The sequence below is a fragment of the Ipomoea triloba genome, chromosome 7 (genome assembly GCF_003576645.1).
Source record: "Ipomoea triloba cultivar NCNSP0323 chromosome 7, ASM357664v1".
In the NCBI taxonomy this organism is placed as follows: domain Eukaryota; kingdom Viridiplantae; phylum Streptophyta; class Magnoliopsida; order Solanales; family Convolvulaceae; genus Ipomoea; species Ipomoea triloba.
Window position 1 is genome coordinate 11,779,695 of NC_044922.1, and position 21,534 is coordinate 11,801,228.

Below are 21,534 nucleotides of genomic sequence, written 5' to 3' on the forward strand. Positions count from 1 at the left end.
ATGTGGAAAACTATAAGGATAGCTTACGTGATTGGTAATTAATAGCTTGTAAACGAATTAGAATATCTTGAGCATATCGTTCAGCATCCTCGTATTCTTCAAACAACATAGCTTCTGGCACTGTTGTACCTAACATTTTCAAATAATTTATCCAAGACGGAGCTGGAGAACATACATATTGATGTTCTATTGTATGCCTTACAGTTGCAAACAATATTTTTCTTCCGACTATGGTTATTGCAAAATAACGGTGTGTTTGATAACCTTGATTATCAAGAATGAAGTCTTTCTTAAAACTTACAAAAATTGCCACTGTAATGTCTAAATATGAAGAACACTTGGTATGAATTTGTTGAAGGTAGAATAGTGCAAATAAATGAAGTTTGCGAATAAATGAAAGACATGAAGGAAATGATGAAGTTCGTAGTTTTTATAGTGAGATTTGGAGTATTTTTACAGCAAAAATAACACATGTGGGTCAATCTTTATTTAAGTCCTTCACGGACTTAAATAAAGTCTGACTATCACGGACTTAATTTTTTTTTTGTTTTTTTTGGTTAGAGGGTAAGATGGACTACATCAGTCCATCTTACTCGACTTTATTTTATTAGGGTAAGATGGACAACATTAGTCCATCTTACTCCAGACTTTATTTTATTTAAGTCCGTGTCCGTGAAGGACTCAATTTTTCTTTTTTCTTTTTTTTTTTTTTTTGTTAGAGGGTAAGATGGACTACATCAGTCCATCTTACTTTGATTAAAAAAATTTTAAAAATATTCAACAAGATGGACTTAATTTTTTATTATTTGTTTTTAAAGAAGGTAAGATGAACTACATCAGTCCATCTTACTCTTTTGATAAAAAAAAAATTAAAAAGATTCAACAAGACAAATCCTCGCAAATTAATGATTCAACAAGACAAATCCTCGAAAATTAATAAATATGTTTTCATTGATGATTTAAACGTGGACATTGCATCGAAGAGTGGGTTGATCTACGACAATAAATACATCTTTGATTGGTGTTGCTACTAAAGTCCATTTCATTGTGAAACCTACGTGTCCGTCGTTGGCCTCATTGAGATCGTTGCAGAGTTGCGGGTTTTGGTGGAAGGCATTTGACATGTACAGCCCACTGACTTTCTTCGTCGACTGGATAGAAATCAGCAGCATAACTGTTCATGTAGTTTTGGACGGAGTACACCTCTGGCACAAACGAGTAATACCCCTCCCTCCGGAAGTTACAAGCTGCAATCACATGGGCACACGGTATGCCATTAACGTTCCACATTCCGCATTGGCACGTACGATCTGTCAGGTTAACTTGGACGTGATTTTGCTGACTTTGGAGCATATATCCAGTATTTAGAGCAACACCGTAGATTCCAATCCTGTCATTGTATCTTTCAATAGATGCACTGGCAGACTCAGCCTCTCGAGCAGACAAATCCTCGCAAATCTTTGTGGTGAAATGCAAGCCTTTTCCATGCATGACCTCCCCTGAAGTACGCCTATCTGCAAACATTATCCGTAACTTGTGGAAAGTCATTCTTGCTATTGCAGTCACCGGTAGCATTCTACAACCCTTAAGAGAGTTATTGAAAGACTCAGAAGAGTTCGTTGTCATTATGCCGTACCGATGGCCATCATCGTGAGATAATGTCCACCTCTCTACGTTCATTCTGGCAAGATAGTTGTATGCTCTCGGCCAATTTTGTTTTATGGTCTGCATGTGTTCAAGGAATTTATTCTCTGTAACAGCAACACCAGCTTCCCATACGAGGCTCCGTAAGCTCCTATTTCTCCCGCACTTCATTATGACATTGCTGCGAATGTGTCTTAGACAATAGCGGCGTTTCACACGCGGGCTTTGCAGTTCTGGCAGATCATTAAACGCCGCATCTATTCCAGCATGTTTGTCAGAAATGATGCACATTGAAGCGTGATTGGGGAAAACAACCCTGGCAAGATGTCCGAGAAACCAAGTCCAGCTGGCATTATTTTCAGAGTCCACGATGAAATATGCCAGTGGATAGATTTCCTTGTTGGCCGTCATTCCAACAGCTAGCAGGAGATGGCCTTTGTACCTATTGTACAAGTGTGTACCATCAACAGAAATAATTGGTACGCAATGTTGGAAGCCATCAATTGCGGGCTTAAAAGCCTAGAATGCATACTCGAAATGGACGTACTCTTCACCCCTTTCTGATGGCGTGCATTGTAGATGTACAATGGTGCTCGGGTTGGACAGTTGTAATTTTCGTAGGAATTGGGGCAGTTCATTGTATGAATCCTACAAAATAATACAACAAAATATGTAATAATAATAATAATAATAATAATAATAATAATAATAATAATAATAATAATAATAATAATAATTACTCAAGTAATGTTACAGAAATTAAAACCGAAGAACAATTATTTAGTTTCAATTTCAGTTTAACATTCAAGTTAAATTAAATCAAAATTGTTGAATTAATTTATTTTTCCATCACTAGTTAGTCAAACAAAATTGCAGTGATTTTACATTAATAGTAACAAGTTAAATTCCAGTACCTTAATATTTAAGTATTTATTATAATAATAATAATAATAATAATAATAATAATAATACTAATAATAACAATACTAATAATAACAATATTAATAATAATAATAAAATTCAAATGGTAGTGATTTTACCTTAAAATTCCCGTATTGCATCTCAATGCATTTTTGTTTGGCGTACCATGCCTTTTTGTATGTAATGTCTACGCCATAGTGCTGCCTCACATCCACTTGGATGTGTTTTATTTTGTATTGCGGATCAACATTTATTTTCTCGAATATTAAATCGCAGACTAACGTACTAGTGCACATTTTGTCACCCGCACCTTTGTTGAAATTTTGTGTGCATGTGTGGGGCTCAAAAAATTTTGTTACTTTCCATTGGGATGATGCCCCTCGTAATTCTGACGCTGATAAACTCCACCCACAAGGTTGTGTGTCCGAATGATAATGAGGACAAACGACTCTCCAATTTGTTGGTTTCTTACCAGCTGATTTGAATGTCCTCTTATTGGCCAGGTTGTATATACTCACAGCCTTCTTTAAATCGGCAAATTTAGGAAAAATCATGCCGATGCGAATCACATTGGTCGATGGGTCGTAGTATTGCATTCCTGAATCGTCCCTTTCAGTAAATCTGTGGCTGAATGTTGTTGTTTGGGGGGATATTGATGAGTGGTAAAAAGGGATGTTAGGATCTGGGAACTTTTGACCTCCACCCCCAATATGTTGTACACTTTGTTGCATTGCTTCAAAGTCAAACGGACTAGAGCCATCAATATCTTTGTCGGGAGAATTTTTTGAATCCCCAGATAAGATTGATTCACTATCTGAAGTCTCAGAACTGTCAGAAGATTCGGGCATGTTGTGGGATGAACTCGGGAATGACGTGCTAGCTGTATAGTGGGGTGGATTGACTGTTGAGTTTCCAGCAGTGGTTGAGGCATGATTCTGATTTTGTGCCGGCACATATGTTTCTGATGTGATATACACGTGCAATTCTCCATTCGGCAATGTTTGTTGGATAAAATACTGCCACTCTTCTTCAGTTGTAATTTGAAATGGATAGTGTGTCATACCGAATGGAGTATTCAGTACTACTCTTCCGATGACGGTAATATTTTCACCAGAATTTAAATTCATTGCATTTTTTACCAAATGTTGAAAAAAAATTTAATCGAGTATGCAAATCGATTGGAATAATCGTCTGCACATCGACGGTGTAATAAAGGGTTGGGGGTGTTGCATGTTGACATATTTCCCCGCCCCAAAAAACACACACATTTGCCATTGACACAAAATGTTCTTAGCCCAAGAATTCTATAGATGGATTTTAGCCCAAAGATTTTGTTCGTGTTTTTTTGAGTTGTGTTAGTGTGTTGGTCGGACTCCATGAGATGGATGTTATAAAAAAAAAGTTAATGTACTTACAGTCGGAGTCCCTGAGTCCGTCTTTCGTCGTAATCCTTTTTTTTCTCAAAGAAAGTAAGATGGACACCCTCTAGAAAAAAAAAAAGTAATAAGTCATCGGCTGACTTAAATAAAGCCTGTGACTTTATTAAAGTCCTCCAAGGACTTAATTTTTTTTTTCAGAGGGTAAGATGGACTACCTTAGTCCATCTTACCCTCTGAGAAAAAAAATTTTAATAAGTCCCTTAAGGGACTTAAATAAAGTCTGACCCGTCAGACTTTATAAGTCCTTAAGTGACTTAAATAAAGTTTGACCCGTCAGACTTTATTTAAGTCCTACAAGTACTTACTATTTTTTTTTGTTCTAAAGTAAGATGGACTGATGTAGTCCATCTTACCATAAAAAAAAAAAATTTAACTCCTTTAGTTTTTGCGATTATAAATACGCGCTACCTACATTATCAATTAAAATAACATAGCAAAATGGATATGTTTGTCGAGTGGAGTCATAGTGATTGGAACTACGCTCATGTTTTACGAGACACTAGGATGACTTTTTTTTGCATACGCTGCATGGACGTAGGTATCCCATATCAGTTGTAGGAAAAGACATGGTTCTTAAAGAGTGGTTTAAATATAAAGCATCGGGTTGGACATACTTAATTAGAGCCGTCAAAACGGGCTTAGCCCGCCGGGCTAGCCCGTCCCGCCCCGCCAAAAGGGCGGGGCGGGCATTGATTTTCAAAGCCCGTTTTATGGCGGGCTTTTTAGCTCGCCCCGCCTAAACCCGCGGGCTTGGCGGGGCGGGCTGGAGGGTGCCCGCCAAGCCCGCCTATTAATTATTAAAAAAAAATTAAATCAAATTTGAGCTTTCCCCACTGCCAGGTATCAGTGCATTGGGAAGAATAATAAAAAAATCTTGTTCCCAAAGAATTCCTTCAACTTTCCCACTTCCCAATTCTTTGATAAATGAAAATCATATTCCCATAATCTCATTTCACCACTTGTGCCCCACTGTCCATTTCACCACTGCGCATTCCTTTTTTTGTTTGAAAATACCACCGCCCATTGCACCATTGTCTATTTCACCACTGCCCATTCTGCCATTTTTTTTAATTTTTGAAACACTGAACCTCTCCATCTTCGGTTGTTGCTTTGAAGACTCATTTACAGGGAGTGAAGAGAAAAATCTTAAAAGAAAAGAAAAGAAAAAAGAAGAGTGATGTCGGACGAGGAGCATCATTTTGAGTCCAAGGCTGATGCCGGCGCCTCCAAAACCTATCCTCAACAAGCTAGTTCCATTCGCAAGAAACATTGAACCTAAACCCAATTGCATATTCGCAGTCTGTTCTTCTTAAATTTTCATAGCTTAAATTTTCACAGCTCATAGCTTAAATTTTTGCCTCTTCCCTCCTTCAATGTCGCATGATCGCAATCTGTTATTCATTTATTCCTACCATCATAAACTCATAATTCCTAAATCCTACATGTGTATTTATATTTAAAAAAAAAAAAAAAAAAAAAAGGGTGGGAGGATTGGGGCCCCCGCGGGTCCCCGTGGGCCTAAGGGGGGCGGGGCGGGTGGGCCATTTTTGGGCCCGTTTTTTGGCGGGTTTTGGCGGGCTTTGGCGGGCCGCCCCGCCGGCCCGTTTTGACAGCTCTATACTTAATTGAAGACGTGATTGGATTGGACGTGCAGTTTCCATATAATTTGATCTCAAGACGTTGTGCAGAAAGATTGCTACAAGAGATTCTCTCCGGTCGTCCAACATGGTTGTGGAGATTGGCAACCTTTATGCTCCTCTTTGCAGTCTGATCATTTATTCTTGGCGCATATATAATTTCCTCATTGGAAAGGTAATGCATGCATATATAATTTCCAAATTATATATAAATTAAAGTATTACGTATGTTAATTTTAAATATTTTTTTTATTACAATTATAAATTAAAGTACAATACGTATGTTTATTTAATCCAGTACATATGTTTATTTTTTTATTAAAATTATAAATTTATAAATCAAATAAATAAACAAATAATTAAAATATAGGATAGTAAAATTGTGGGTCCATAAAAAACTGAGAAAAAACTTCAAAAAGGGAATACTATCAATAATTGGTAGTTGTAAAGATGTAATTAGTAATGAAGTAAAACCAAATTATGAAGTGGTCACCTTACTATTAACTGTAACTTACCATTTGTGACATTATTTTAAACGTAGTTGTTTAAATTCTTCTATTATTGCATCAACTTCCATCGCATGGTCATGAGTCGCACGTGCAATTTCATGTTGCATAAGCTCTAATAATTCGTCGTTAGTAGGCGACTCTCTTGTATTTGTTGTTCTGGAACTACCACACGAATTGTCTGTGCTAAGATCACGTTGTTTAGCACTTTTATAATTGTTAAATGCCGCTATTGCTTCATCCCTAGATCTGAATGATTTGTACACATTGTCACTATATCGATGCACTTGTACTTTTGCATCTTCCCAGTTTTCATATATTCCTAGTACCCGACCGACGAACACCACGTATGTCTTCCCCTAGTAATATATGAGTAATTATACACCGCATACTTTTATTCAAAAATTAAATAAAAACGTACTTACCATGATATATATTGAAATGAGTATACTGAAGCCTCAGATTGAAGTGACTAAACTGAACAGAGCGTGATGTTTGTTTAAATTGAGATGACAATTCGCTATGACTTCTGGTTTAAATAGGAGACGAGGTCAGATAGACGGACTACCTTAGTCCATCTCTTTTTTTTTTTTTTTTACTATTATTTCTTTTCTTTTTTTTATTAAAAGAGGGTAAGACCTACTCTCTGCACAAAGTCTGACTCTCTGAGTCCGTGAAGGCACGGACTTACTATTATTTTTTTTATTAAAAGGATAAGATGGACTACATTAGTCTATCTTACTAGAGTCCGTGCCTCTCTGAGTCCGTGCCTTATTACTATTTCTTTTTGAGTTCGTGCCTTATTACTATTTCTTTTTTTTTTTTAGGGTTTAGGGTAAGATGGACTACATTAGTCCATCTTACTATTATTTCTTTTTTTTATTAAAAGGATAAGATGGACTACATTAGTCCATCTTACTCTCTACACAAAGTCTCTCTGAGTCCGTGCCTTATTACTATTTGAGAGTCTGTGCCTCTCTGAGTCCGTGCCTTATTACTATTTTTTTTTAAGGTTTAGGGTAAGATGGACTACATTAGTCCATCTTACTCTTCCATCTAGGGTAAAATGGACTANCCCCGCCGGCCCGTTTTGACAGCTCTATACTTAATTGAAGACGTGATTGGATTGGACGTGCAGTTTCCATATAATTTGATCTCAAGACGTTGTGCAGAAAGATTGCTACAAGAGATTCTCTCCGGTCGTCCAACATGGTTGTGGAGATTGGCAACCTTTATGCTCCTCTTTGCAGTCTGATCATTTATTCTTGGCGCATATATAATTTCCTCATTGGAAAGGTAATGCATGCATATATAATTTCCAAATTATATATAAATTAAAGTATTACGTATGTTAATTTTAAATATTTTTTTTATTACAATTATAAATTAAAGTACAATACGTATGTTTATTTAATCCAGTACATATGTTTATTTTTTTATTAAAATTATAAATTTATAAATCAAATAAATAAACAAATAATTAAAATATAGGATAGTAAAATTGTGGGTCCATAAAAAACTGAGAAAAAACTTCAAAAAGGGAATACTATCAATAATTGGTAGTTGTAAAGATGTAATTAGTAATGAAGTAAAACCAAATTATGAAGTGGTCACCTTACTATTAACTGTAACTTACCATTTGTGACATTATTTTAAACGTAGTTGTTTAAATTCTTCTATTATTGCATCAACTTCCATCGCATGGTCATGAGTCGCACGTGCAATTTCATGTTGCATAAGCTCTAATAATTCGTCGTTAGTAGGCGACTCTCTTGTATTTGTTGTTCTGGAACTACCACACGAATTGTCTGTGCTAAGATCACGTTGTTTAGCACTTTTATAATTGTTAAATGCCGCTATTGCTTCATCCCTAGATCTGAATGATTTGTACACATTGTCACTATATCGATGCACTTGTACTTTTGCATCTTCCCAGTTTTCATATATTCCTAGTACCCGACCGACGAACACCACGTATGTCTTCCCCTAGTAATATATGAGTAATTATACACCGCATACTTTTATTCAAAAATTAAATAAAAACGTACTTACCATGATATATATTGAAATGAGTATACTGAAGCCTCAGATTGAAGTGACTAAACTGAACAGAGCGTGATGTTTGTTTAAATTGAGATGACAATTCGCTATGACTTCTGGTTTAAATAGGAGACGAGGTCAGATAGACGGACTACCTTAGTCCATCTCTTTTTTTTTTTTTTTTACTATTATTTCTTTTCTTTTTTTTATTAAAAGAGGGTAAGACCTACTCTCTGCACAAAGTCTGACTCTCTGAGTCCGTGAAGGCACGGACTTACTATTATTTTTTTTATTAAAAGGATAAGATGGACTACATTAGTCTATCTTACTAGAGTCCGTGCCTCTCTGAGTCCGTGCCTTATTACTATTTCTTTTTGAGTTCGTGCCTTATTACTATTTCTTTTTTTTTTTTAGGGTTTAGGGTAAGATGGACTACATTAGTCCATCTTACTATTATTTCTTTTTTTTATTAAAAGGATAAGATGGACTACATTAGTCCATCTTACTCTCTACACAAAGTCTCTCTGAGTCCGTGCCTTATTACTATTTGAGAGTCTGTGCCTCTCTGAGTCCGTGCCTTATTACTATTTTTTTTTAAGGTTTAGGGTAAGATGGACTACATTAGTCCATCTTACTCTTCCATCTAGGGTAAAATGGACTACATCAGTCCATCTTACCCCAGTCATAGTATATATATATTTGTATATCTTATATACATTCACATACTACAGACTTATCAATTGCAACAACACGCATTTACCCTTACTCTACATTTACAAAAGCCAATTATCAAGAAAATGGATGTGTTCACTCGCTACACCTATGAGCAAGTTTATAATATAATGAACGGTGATACGATTAAGTACTATGTGCACACACTCCATGATCGGCGCTACTGTATGTTTGAAATAAGTAGACAACGATCATATAAAAATTACGTCTTCGCCATTGCAGAAATGTGGACGGTTTTGATGAATGTTATTGGTTTTAACATAACATTTCCGTCAAATATCGACACACATGGTGGTGCAGAACAATTCCTCAACTCTTTCCTTCAGGGTTCAATCTTTATCGACTTGAGCTCAATTACCAACCAGCGTACGTCTTCGATTACTTATATGTTTTACATGTTTAAGTATAATAATTTTTCATAACTAATTTTGTCATGATTTCTTAAATTTAGTTTGTTTTGGACCCCATCCGCATTCGTCATCCCGGACGATTACTTGGTTTTTGGTGCCCATTGTTTCAGTTTTGGAGTTGTAATTTCTGAGGTGTATGTACATACACCTCCTGCAATATGTAAACCGACATGCCTATCTATTTCATGGACATGCACATCCATGGGAGTTACGCGTTTATTCATTAGACGTGTATATAGGGCTTGAACTTTGGTTGAATTCGCTTGGAATTCAAAAAGATGATCTTATTATTTTTCGACATATGGGTTGTTTTAAATTTCATGTTTTTGTCATACGGAATAAACATCAACTTGCTCTACCCGAAGTTGATGGCAATGCTTTAGATCGTGAACCAATCGACGATGAGGATGCTATCTTTGTACCGGCCATGTCGAGCATAAATCCCGATGTTGGATTGGCTACATTATCTGGATGTAGGACGTTAGTGATTAATTTTGAAGAATTTTGTAACGATCAATCAACTCTTACAAATTTCATTTACTGGACTGATAGTCACGGTGACAGTGTTGACATCATACATGGCCAATTCACAATCACGTTCACGTGTGCGGGACCAGATAGTATAAATTATGCCGAACAGTATGAGTTTCTCCACCGTATTCTTTGGAACCCGAACAATGTTCCCGGGAAGTTGGTATTTTTTAATTGTGAAATTGGAGAGATTCATGTAATAGTGTTCGACAGATGTGGGTTGGAAATAATGACGAATCATTTGCATGGTTATACTATTACGGACTATGCAAATGTCGAAACTTTTCTGTAATTTCTTATTTAAATATGAATTTTTTTTCTTACGTGTTATTTAATTTAAATCATGAATCATTTAATTATTTTTTGTGTATTATGAAAACTACATTTAATGTCTACTGAAATTATTTATTTATTTATTTGACTTATAATTTTATAATTTTAATTACATTTGACTTATTAAAAAGGGAATTATTACATTTTAATTACATTTGACTAATTTTAATTACATTTGAAAACTACCCTTACTCTAGAGGCATAGCTTACTTTATTGATGAAATCAAATGTATGGATAAGAATATCGGCAAAGGAAAAGGTGGACAAATATATCGAGACTAATGCATACTTTTAATAAAAAAATGTTTTCAAAAAAAACTTTTCAAACAAAACGAAGAAAGAAACCCATACATACTGATGTTTTCAAAAAAGCAAAAGTTGTCATCCACTTTTTCAAAAAAGCTTATGTATGTTGTCGTATGTATGTACATTTTATAAGCTGGCGTATATATGTATAGTGGCAGTGTGGCATGTGATGTTTTTAACATTTTTTTTATTAAGGGATTGCATGTGAATGTGTGATGTTTTTACCTTTTTTTATTAAAACATTGGCATTTTTGTCCAACTTACTGAACATCGACAGTCCAATATGGACAATACTGAACATCGCAGATGCCACGGATAAAACTAGACCATGTCCTTATTATTGCCCTTATAGAGCGGTGGAGACCGGAGGTCTACGGCTTTCACATGCCCTTCGGTGAAGTAGGAATAACATTTCAAGATATTGAAGTGTTATTCGAGCTCAATGTCGACGGCCTTCCAGTGACCGGCAATGACTCGAGTACTGACAGTACAATTGCGCAATTATGTGTCGAGTTATTTGGATTTAACTCTTGGGCTGAATTCAGGACAGGTACGCGGATGCAAGGTTCCTCCTTTCCAGAGGCACCCTGGCTAACCGCACACAGCACTGACGAACAGGTGTTATTGGCAACGCGTCGGTTAATTTTTCAATTAATGAATGGACTTTTATTCCCTGACACATCCGGAAACAAATATAGATTGTATTTGTTAGGTTATCTTAGAGACTTGGCTGTTTGTGGCCAATACATCTGGGGTTCGGCTGTATTGGCATACTTGTACAGGGCTTTGTGTAGAGCCGTGAGATTCGGAACTGCTACTACTGACGGTTGTTTGCTTCTTGTGCAGATAAGGGCATGGGAGAGGCTACCCATGGTAAGACCACGTAATGTTTTACCAACTGCACAGTTGGGCGATATGCCTCTTGCGTATAGGTAACTATCTTTATTGTGACTACAAAAGTTTATTTTCGGCGTGTATATTTTTTTGATTGTATTTCCATATAATGTAGGTGGGTGTGTCCACACTCATGGGTCATAGTACCTAACCACACAGTAAGAGCATACTGCGATCAACTAGATCGCGCTTCGGAAGGGAGAGTAAGTTCGTTTAACGCTAGCAAATTGTTAATTACGATTATATAAAATATTTTAACACCTATTCTTTTTTTTTCTGCAGTTTGTCTTCACTCCCTACGATGACTTTTTGAACCACCTCCCGTTGTACTACAAGGCCGGGGCCGGTATATAGACAGCTCATGTGTCGCTCATTTTCTACCACGTCATTGAGCACCATTACCCAGAGTGGTTTTGCAGGCAGTTTCGTGCCTTGCAAGATGTACCTCCGCCTGTGCAGTACTCGCAACGATTGCACGACATGGACCAACGTGGGAAAACAGGCACCGACTGGGCCCTAGAACATGACCAGTATGTAACTAACTGGAACGAGCGTCAGTAGCATCTAGTGGATATGAATTTGACTGCTGGTCCACAGGCTACTGACAACTACCGCGCTTGGTACTACTTGCATGGTCGTCGAGTCATCGGTAACCCCATGCATCAGCACGATGTGGGTTATGTGCAGTGTGCATCATCACTAAACCAGGTGGTTAGTATTTTACTTTCATATTTTGCATTACAAGATGATTAGTTTTAGTTTGTGATTGATGATGTTTTCAATTGTTCTCAATACAACTTTGATGTAGATGCATGCTCTTCACCGGATGAACATCCGCGGGACTGTAGATGTCAACAATCCCGATGAGGACCACGTTGCAGCCTTAATGGAATTGAATGATATCTCGCGGCTGGCATTGATGGGCAGCGACTATGAGTACTTGATGTATATCACGCCTGAAGTTCTACAAAATGCTCCCATGCCGGATGAGCTAATACCCCCTCAACCCAGGGATGCGCGCCGACAAAGGGAACACTTGCGCGGTGGTCCACAAAGGGGTGGTCGGGGTAGACGCGCAATAAACATTGCGCTGCAAGAGCAAATGGCTCATGCGGCTCAACAACAGCATCAAGCACCGGCAGCCGAAGCGGATGAGGCTGATAATGATGGGGATGATGATGGGGATGACGGTCACAGCATTGATGAGCACGGTGCATTAGCTATTGTGGTCACCCCGCAACGTGCTTATGGCGATGATCCTGGGTTCACCACATTTGAACATGGCCATAGTAGCGTGACGCATGATTGGGGCGAATGCAGTAGCGGTTATGTTCCGGAAAATACCACGTTCGACCCGCTAATGTCTTCTGGATTTGGCCAGTTCTCATCAACTCCCCACCAGTCTGTGGGGTATGGATTCGCAGCGTATGGCCAATCTGGGCATGACGATTATTACACCCCATTAAGTGCGGTGTATGATCCTACATAGCCCGGGTCGTCATCGCAAGTAGGTCAGGGTCTATTCCATGTTCAAGACCCGAGACCGTACTTCGATTCAAATCCTCTTCAACACCCCATCCACGACTACCTATTTGGATCCTCATCCGTGCAAGGCGGCGTTGAAAGCATACAGTCTCAACGGTCACAGTCAAATGTTCAAGAAGAGCAACAACTGCAGCAGCCAAGGAGGCCTACAAGACAACGCCGCCCACCGCTTTGTGGAACCGGATCCCGACACCAATGGTAAAACATTGTATATGAATTGTCTATGCTTTTATATTGTGCAATTAACTAATGCTAATTTTTATTTAGGCACGGATGAAGTCAACAACCAATGGTGATTGTCTACATTGCTCGACTACATTAGCACTATCACCTCGAATTTATATATGTTTTCTATTATGTACTGTATGATAGTTGCTAACGAATTATTAACTTTGACTACGAGACCACATTCTGGAACTTCAAATCAAACGTGCTATTGTGTTGTGCTAATTTTTGAATTAATTAATGCGCTTTATTATTAAGTTCTGTATTATTTAATTTGTTTACATAGTTTGTTATTGTTATTGGATCTTGTGAGTTTGGACTTTACAATTCCTATCACACTGCATAGGATTTAGACCACAAGTTAATAACGTTGTCGGATGCACGCACATAATATTGGAAATAGATAAGGTTTTTTGACGTGTACATGAAAACTATTTTTAGAAATGTTAACAACGTGACGCGGTGATTTGCAAAAAAAAAAAAAAAAACAGACTCATCATCTCTTATAATATGTGAACAAGCAAAAAAGGAAAAGTCAAGTTTATCTTTCAAAAAAAATAATGAAAACAAATCCGTGTTTTTTTTGTTTGGCAACTGAAAAATGGACTCAAGGAGTCCAGACTCAAGGAGTCCATCTTTCTTTAAAGTAAAGATGGACTCCAGCATGCCACTTTACCTTGTTCAGAATCCAAAAACCATGCAACACTTTTTTGGGATCCAGTGTCAATAATTTGCTCCGTCGAGGTTATGACTCGTAGGAATTATGGTTAACGGAGTATATATTTTTGTGTCCCAACATTCTCCGTTCTTTTTCTTGAGTACTATAAACTTTAAGGACGCTCAAATTATATAAGATAATTAAGGTTATATTTGTTTGGAAATATAAGATTTGAGCAAATATCAATTTTAGTCTATGAGTATTAGCAAAATGACAATTTTGATCCACATGTTTAATACCTACCAAAACTCATCCCACAACTATTATTTTACTACCAAATTTAATCACTCCGGTCACCGGAGATGTTAGGACACGCCGGATTCTTTAAAAAATAAGGGTATTATTGTCCTTTCTCATCTCCATCATTTTTTATGTTACCTCATCCTTTTCTCCTTCTTCACCGATCACCTACATACTATTGCCCTACGGTCATCGGACCAGAGTTCTGAAGAGAGTATTCAGACGCTCATCAACTAAGTCACTAGAGACATTGCCTTACTTTTGAAGAGAGTATTCAGACGCTCATCGGACCAGAGTTCAACCCTAACAGCAGTCGGAGCTCTTAATTGTGCAGAGGTATAGTTCTCATAAAACCATATTTGTCATCTTTGTTGCGATTGAATAACCGCTGTCAGAGTATTGCTTATCGTGATTCAATCATCGCGATTCAATTATTGTAAATATCCAATTCTTGGATCTTAAATTTTGAGAATAAATCCCTTCTGGGATCAAGGTCTGAGAAGAAGAGCAGAGAAAATATTAGATTCACTATCTTCATCTTGTGTGTACATTAAATTTAGGTCTCAGTCATGGTAATCCTGTAATGATTTTCGTTCAGATGCTCTGTGATTTTTGGCTAATAAGGACTATTTGTAATGCATAGAGTTCATCACTTGTTAAACTGTTAGGCAATCTTGATTATCAGGTTAGCTTTTCTGCTTTGAGAAGACATGGTGAACAGAAATGGAAGAGAGGCAAGAGTGGTGGTGGGAGAGCCTCCTGGAAGAGTGTCAGGGCCAACTAAAATCTACGAGAAGAAGTGTTGCCACTGCTGAAATCTTTAGGCTGAATTCCAAAATTGTTTTTTTTTTTAATTTGTTACTCTTTTCTTCTTCTTTTTTTTTTTATTTTTTTTTACAAAATTTTGTAATGATTATGAGGCAACTTGTTCCTATTGTCTTTGTAAAGTAAACATGTATTTAGATCAGTTATGAAGTTATATAAAATGGCAGTGGTTTGAGCAATTGATTGTGGTTGAGCTGTTATTGTGGTTGAACTGTTTTTATTGCTTCAGTAATGGTCTGTGTTTGTGATACCATTCCTAAGCTGGGTGACTTAGATGATCTTGAAAATCATGACCAAACTCTATGCAAATGGTATAGAAAATGTAATGGTCTCTTTGTGTTGTTTGAGCAATTGGTATAGACTTTAGCTTACAAGAAAATACACAGATATGCCACCAAGAAGCAGATTCTAACAAAATCCACTAGAACCAATTCTAACCAATTGGTATAGACAATTCTAACCAATAATTCATAGCAGAATTCACATCAAAATTCACACCAGAATTCACAACATAATTGACAGCAAACACAGTAGACAGTAAAATTCACAGCAAACACAGTAGACATCAAAATTCACAGTAGGTAGCTTGATCATATCTTGCTTCAATAATTATTTTGACTCCACTCTAGATCTTCCAAGGAAAATACAGTGGCTGGATCATATCCTGCTTCAATAAGTAAGTTGTTATCCTCTTGTGAAGTAGTAGGATGGACTCTATCTTGAGTTGGTGGCAATTCCACCTTCACATGCACTGGATCCCTAACTTTTTTTCTTGGTTTCATCCAACACAAAGTGAAACAAAAACATGTGAATGAGGGAAATTATGATAATTAACCAAAAAAAAAAACAGAAGAAGTATCAAACCTATTTTCCCTTGTTCTGTGTGTTTAGAGGACATCTTCTTGAGTTGTGCCTGGATTTTCTACACTTGCTACAATGCAATTTTATCCAAGTTCTAGCCACATGCTCTCCATCATTGGTTATCTCATCAGTAGACCTTTTCCTCAATTTCTTTGGTCTGCCAGGTTTAGCATTATAAACAGGGGGGGTAAAGGTGGAGTTCTATCAACCACTGGCCATTCACTTACACCTGCCATAGGATGAATTGATCCTTCATAGATTTGTAAATATCTTGCCTTTGTATAACATGGATTGACATATGCATAAACAGGACCTTTCCCATGCTTAATCCAAATAGCACAAATGGCATGTTTGCAAGGCAATCCAGTTAAATCCCATATTCTACAAGTACAAGATCTTACTTCCAAATTCACAGACTGTTGGTCTCCATAAAAACCTTGTATATCAAACTCATGTAGACCACACTGAAATCCTCTATAGCTGGCAGCTTGCTTCTCATTCCACTGCAACTTCTCTAGCACTCTAGGACAAATTTCAGAACTCTATTCCTTAGTTTTTTGATAAGAATCATAAAACCTAGTCATCAATAAATGCCTCATGCCTTCTAGGCAAGCAATTATAGGTTTTTCTCTAGCTGCCAATATAATAGAATTAAAGCACTCACAAATATTGTTTACAAGCATGTCAAATTGTGGAGTGCATGAAAAGTGAGACCTTGACCACTTGGGTGCTTGCCATTTAGCCACTCACATGCCTTAACATCTAAGTCCCTTAACATCTAAGTCCCTTAACTCTCTCATAGATGCTGTGAATGTAGATATAGTACATGACCTAGCACATTTCCACAAAGCATCTTTAATTGCCTTACCTTGAAACCCAGCAAGTTTCATATTCCCATGTAGATGTCGTACACAAAATCTGTGTTCAGATCTAGGCAGTGTATCTTCAAAAGCTGGCAATAGACCTTTCTGTTTGTCAGATCTGAAAGTGAACTCTTCTTCATTGTGTTCTCCAATTAATAAATCTCTCTTTAAAAATTCTAAAAACCAACACCAAGATTGTTTATTTTCACCCTCCACTATTGCATATGCCAATGGGAAAATACTATCATTGGCATCTATTCCAATTGCAATAAGCATTTGGCCTCTTGTGGCTAACTTAAGGTGACAACCATCAACACCTATTATTGGCCTACAGAATTTGAAACCTTTTTTACAAGCTTCCCATTACATATATAACCTCATAAACCTACTATGTCCACTCAAATCTGTTAGATCACTCAATTTAACACGACAAGTAGACATGAAATTTGTTCTATTGATTTCTGCCACATAACCCCATAGCATCTTGAAATTTTCTTCTTCATCACCTTGGATCTTTTTCTTTGCTTGTGCCATAGCTCTCCAAGCTTGCCTATCACTCATATCAAACCTTTCAGCTGTACAAACTTTGTCCTTGAAATTCAGCATTTTCCAATCCAAAATGATGTTGAACTTCCTTGGTCCATCTCCTTGCAACAATGCTTGATTTGACCATCTTGTTCTTATAAACCCATGAACATCCATCATGTATATCTCTCATGCTTAATATTCTCCATGATTCACACTTAGGATCTTTTCTAAGGTTGATTCTCCATGGACACGCATTGTGTTTGCACTCTACAATGTACCTATTTTTGTCATTCCTTACAAACTTCAACTCTTTTCCATTTTTAAAAGCATAGTTTAGCACTGCATCTTTGAATTCTTTTTTACTACCAAAAGTCAGGCCTAGAGTAAATTTAGGATTTTTCATGTCTGTGTTTGCCCTAAAGTTACTCCACTTAGAGACTGAACCATCACTATCAGACTCATTTATTGACGCATCATCAGACAAGTTTGGACAATCATTAAGATTATGCACACTAAAACCACCTTTTCCTACTGCTTCTGCCTCTATAATTGCTTTGTTTTTTTCATCACCAACCCCCACATATTCAACATTTGGATCCACATGAGTATCAAATTCAAAGTCATCAATAACATCAGCATACTCATCCCCCACATATTCACTGTCATTTTTCTCAATATCCTCACCTGTACAATTAAGCATAAATTGACTACATTCAAAAAAAATAATATGCACAACAGTACTTCCAACATATTGGTCCCCACAATGTGAATACTTTAAACATAAACAATAAAGCACATTAAACTCATTACTTTATAGAATGTTAAATACTTGCATATGAAAGCACAATACAACAAAACATATTATGAATATAATACTTTACACAATACAACAAAACACCCTGTCCAATACATTAACCACAACCAACTCGAAATCCAATCTATTCTACTCACAAAACCAAACTCAAAACCCAATTTGTTCTACTTGAAAGACCAAACTTGAACACTCAATGCGAAAGAAAAACACTCAATGCGAAGGAGACTGTACTAACCATACTCTTTTGTCGATTGCTCACTTTCTTCTCTCGAAAAATCCATAGTTGACTTCAAAACCCAATTCCGATCCTCGTCCTTGTTCCAGTTGTAGTTCCCGAAGAATTTCTAACTGTAAAGTTTAACAGACTTTGTTCGTTGGTTGATTAGGGAGTCAGAATGTTTCGATGGTTGATTAGGGAGGGAAGAAGGATTAAGGATTAGGGTACAAATGCATTGGCAGGCTCTTAAGTTTAATGGCAATTTAGTAAATACTTTGATCATAATAATAAAAAGAAAATAATACCCTTATTTTTTAAAAAATCCGGTGTGTCCTAACATCCCCGGTGATCGGAGTGATTAAATTTGGTAGTAAAATAATAGTTGTGGGATGAGTTTTGGTAGGTATTAAACATGTGGACCAAAATTATCATTTTGCTAATACTCGTGGGACTAAAATTGGTATTTGCTCTATAAGATTTTCATGTTTGATTAAGTTATATTATTTTTTAGGAAATGTGAGATAACCTCCACATTGTTATAAAAGATAAATTGAAATGGACATTATGCCTTGATTTGTAACGGTCATCCTGATTATGTAACGGCTAATCATTGATTTGTAACAGCCACATTCATTGTGGCATTATGTTGTAATAGTTGTACTATATATACCATGGAATGAAAGGATGAAATACAGGCTAGTCTTGCTACTACAGACTTTGTCTCTATTGTCTCTATACTTCTCTGCTGTTCATATTTTGTCTCTATACTATTTTCTTATTCATATATTGCAATCTGCGGGTGGAAGAACGTTGAAGAGCTAAAGGGCAATATTTTCTCAACACGTTATCAGCACGCTCTAGTGAACGAAAATCGACACCTGTTGAATGGTCTTTGCGTTCGGATGCTTCGGCTGGCGACGATGGCAGACGCGGCAGCGCACGCCGTGACCGGCGGTGATGGCATCTGCGGTGGCGACGAAGGAAGCTGTGACCGGAAGAGGCCTCGGCGCCTTCTTCTGTTTTTCTCTCGCTCGCCCCTTTTCTCTCGCCTTGTCTGTTGCGTATAACTTTAGCAGCTAGGGTTATTACGTGCTATTCACCTGTTCCTAATGCATAAATAGCCTTTTGGTCCAAACATTATAAAAATAAGGGAGCCCAGCCTTTTTTGGACTTTGGGCTTGACTTTATTTTTGGGCCATTTTACTTGAAGCACAAATAATTATTCCTATCCTTTTTTTTTTGGATATCATACACTAAATACTCTTAAGCCCATTATTCCTTTTAATTATACATGGGCCGTTTTTTTTAATAATATATTCTTCATAATTCCTGTAGAATATGGCTGCTCTCGCAAAGCGTGAATTCACCGAACTTGCCCTCGATAGAAGTAACTTCCTTACTTGGGTACTTGATGTTGAGATGCATCTCACATCTACTGATCTGCAAGATGCAATAAAAGAAAACTCTACATGCACTACAGCCCAGAAGGCAAAAGCTCTTATTTTTCTCCGTCATCACCTCAATCACGATCTCAAAAATGAGTACCTGACTGAAAAAGAGCCTTATGCCCTCTGGAAATCTCTGAAATCTCGTTTTGACCAACAAATAGCATTGGTCTTACCCCAGGCCCAATAAGATTGGCTCAATCTCTGATTCCAGGACTTTAAGTCCGTGACTGAATACAACTCTACTTTACACAAAATAGTGTCACAACTTAAGCACACGTCGTTGCCCAGTAGAGCAACACTCGGAGGGGTCGAGGCCGGAGAAGAGGAAGAGGGAGAGGGAGAGGTCGTGGCAGGGGCCCGATGAGAGGTGGAAAAGGGGAAAATAACAAGAGTGATTCTCGTCCTCAAGACGAGAAAGCAGATCATACTCAAAAAGGTAAGCCCAACACAGCACGTTTTAAATGCGGTTGCAAGGGCCACTGGTCTAGGACTTGCACTATTCCCCCACATTTGGTTGAGGCCTACCAAAAGGTGCTCCAGCAGGAAGTGTTAGACATGTATGCCCTAGGAGCCAACATTTATTGTTTTGGGCATTAATTTCTTATTAAATAAATATAATAAATAATTATTTTATTTATTAAGGCTTAGTTAATATTTGATATTATTCCATACAATCTTCTTAATTCTTCATTCTTAAGTGTTAAGAATATGAGTGACGAAGAATTAATAAATGAAGTATTGTAAAATGTTCCTAGTCATAAGAATTCTAATTGGGCATTAGAATTCCGATAAGACTAGCACATTGTCCTTCTTATGGTGAGTCTCATGCCATTCTGTATGAGATACAGAGAGTTGACATGTGGATGATTGTTAGAGAACAAGTCATTGAACATTGACTGACTACAACGTACCGCATGGTGTTTACCTACGTGTCATCGGTATGTTGTATGTTACAAGTATGCAATAATCCTTTGACTTGAGACGACATGGTTGTCTCGTACATATGGTGGACTAGTTTTGCCAGTATGCGTCTTTTGTTCCTTATGGGACTATAACTGTACTTGGTGGGCCTAGTTCAGTGTTGTACAGTGACATGTGTGCGTTCAATAGAGGATCCACCGCCTTGAGGTAACAAGGATGTTCCAGTCTATTCAATAATCATACAACGAGAATCTCTGGCCAAAGTATAATGAAGTTGGACTTCAGGTTAAGAATATTGAATAGACATATTGACCGGGTTTATGGGGTTTGACCAAGACCTTTATCTAGTTCGGAACAAGTGTTGTGTGGAAGGAATGTTGCATGATATTTGTAACGGAAAGGTTCATTATAATATATTAAAATATATCCATTGTCAACTAGGTAGTCATGACATACTGCTAGGTGTCACTCATGACTTACGAGTTATTTAATAATGAGTTATTAAATATTACTCGTTGCTAGTTTGACTATGAACCTAGAAAGTCACACCTTAATGGTTCGTGGTAATGCTGAGAACTTTAAAAGAAATCGATAAAGAGTTATCGATATTGAATTAATACATTAATAACTGATTAATGAATTAATTCAATACTGGGTAGATTTGGGCTTTTAAAAGGCTAGCACCTTTAGGCCCAAACCAGGCTATATATATATATAAGCCTTGCCCTATTTCGGGAGAGAGAGAGAGAAGTAATAAGAGATTAGTCTGAAAAAGAGTTTCACGTAAAATCTCTAGGAGTTCTCGAGTGCCCGACCGGTGGACGGACTAGAGGCCGGACGATTGGACGGTTTTGATTCTGCCAAAGCACGCTTCAAGGGTAAACCTTCTAACTCCCCCGTTTACATAGAATCATAGAAAAAGCGAAATGATGCTTC

At 37.2% G+C, this 21,534-nt stretch overlaps 2 protein-coding genes and 1 long non-coding RNA gene across 5 annotated transcripts; 1 reads left to right on the forward strand and 2 right to left on the reverse strand.

Annotated features, from left to right (window-relative positions):
* Positions 1–14,286: 14,286 nt before the first annotated feature.
* On the forward strand, positions 14,287–15,121 carry LOC116025148. Its single transcript, XR_004099596.1, has 2 exons — positions 14,287–14,457; positions 14,807–15,121. It is a non-coding gene; the product is annotated as an uncharacterized LOC116025148 (long non-coding RNA).
* LOC116025147 lies at positions 15,024–18,422 on the reverse strand. 3 transcript variants are annotated; one of them, XR_004099595.1, is made up of 3 exons: positions 18,248–18,422; positions 15,811–17,882; positions 15,024–15,610 (listed from the first exon to the last, which is right to left on the reverse strand). XR_004099595.1 is itself a non-coding variant. In XM_031266258.1 (2 exons), the coding sequence occupies exons 1-2, from the start codon at positions 18,291–18,293 to the stop codon at positions 17,242–17,244; spliced, it is 687 nt and encodes a 228-aa protein (XP_031122118.1). In that variant the 5' UTR covers positions 18,294–18,422; the 3' UTR covers positions 15,024–17,241. The 3 variants fall into 3 exon arrangements, 1 of the variants encoding a protein (XP_031122118.1); XR_004099594.1 differs by having other exon boundaries at positions 15,024–15,717; XM_031266258.1 differs by having other exon boundaries at positions 15,024–17,882.
* On the reverse strand, positions 15,951–17,231 carry LOC116024127. Its single transcript, XM_031265029.1, has 4 exons — positions 17,047–17,231; positions 16,676–16,998; positions 16,384–16,441; positions 15,951–16,329 (listed from the first exon to the last, which is right to left on the reverse strand). Exons 1-4 carry the CDS (start codon positions 17,229–17,231, stop codon positions 15,951–15,953), a joined length of 945 nt encoding a protein of 314 aa, XP_031120889.1.
* Positions 18,423–21,534: the final 3,112 nt, after the last annotated feature.

Bases quoted from the DNA above. Each gene is read 5' to 3' on its own strand.
- LOC116024127 (XM_031265029.1), bottom strand. From the start codon at position 17,231: ATGAGTGATAGGCAAGCTTGGAGAGCTATGGCACAAGCAAAGAAAAAG. The intron at 16,999-17,046 runs GTTATATATGTA...CAAATTCTGTAG, and splicing joins GGACATAGTAGGTTTATGAG to GCCAATAATAGGTGTTGATG. The intron at 16,442-16,675 runs GTAAGGCAATTA...TTATATTGGCAG, and splicing joins GAAACTTGCTGGGTTTCAAG to CTAGAGAAAAACCTATAATT.
- LOC116025147 (XM_031266258.1), bottom strand. From the start codon at position 18,293: ATGGATTTTTCGAGAGAAGAAAGTGAGCAATCGACAAAAGAGTATG. The intron at 17,883-18,247 runs GTTAGTACAGTC...TTAATTGTACAG, and splicing joins GCAATCGACAAAAGAGTATG to GTGAGGATATTGAGAAAAAT.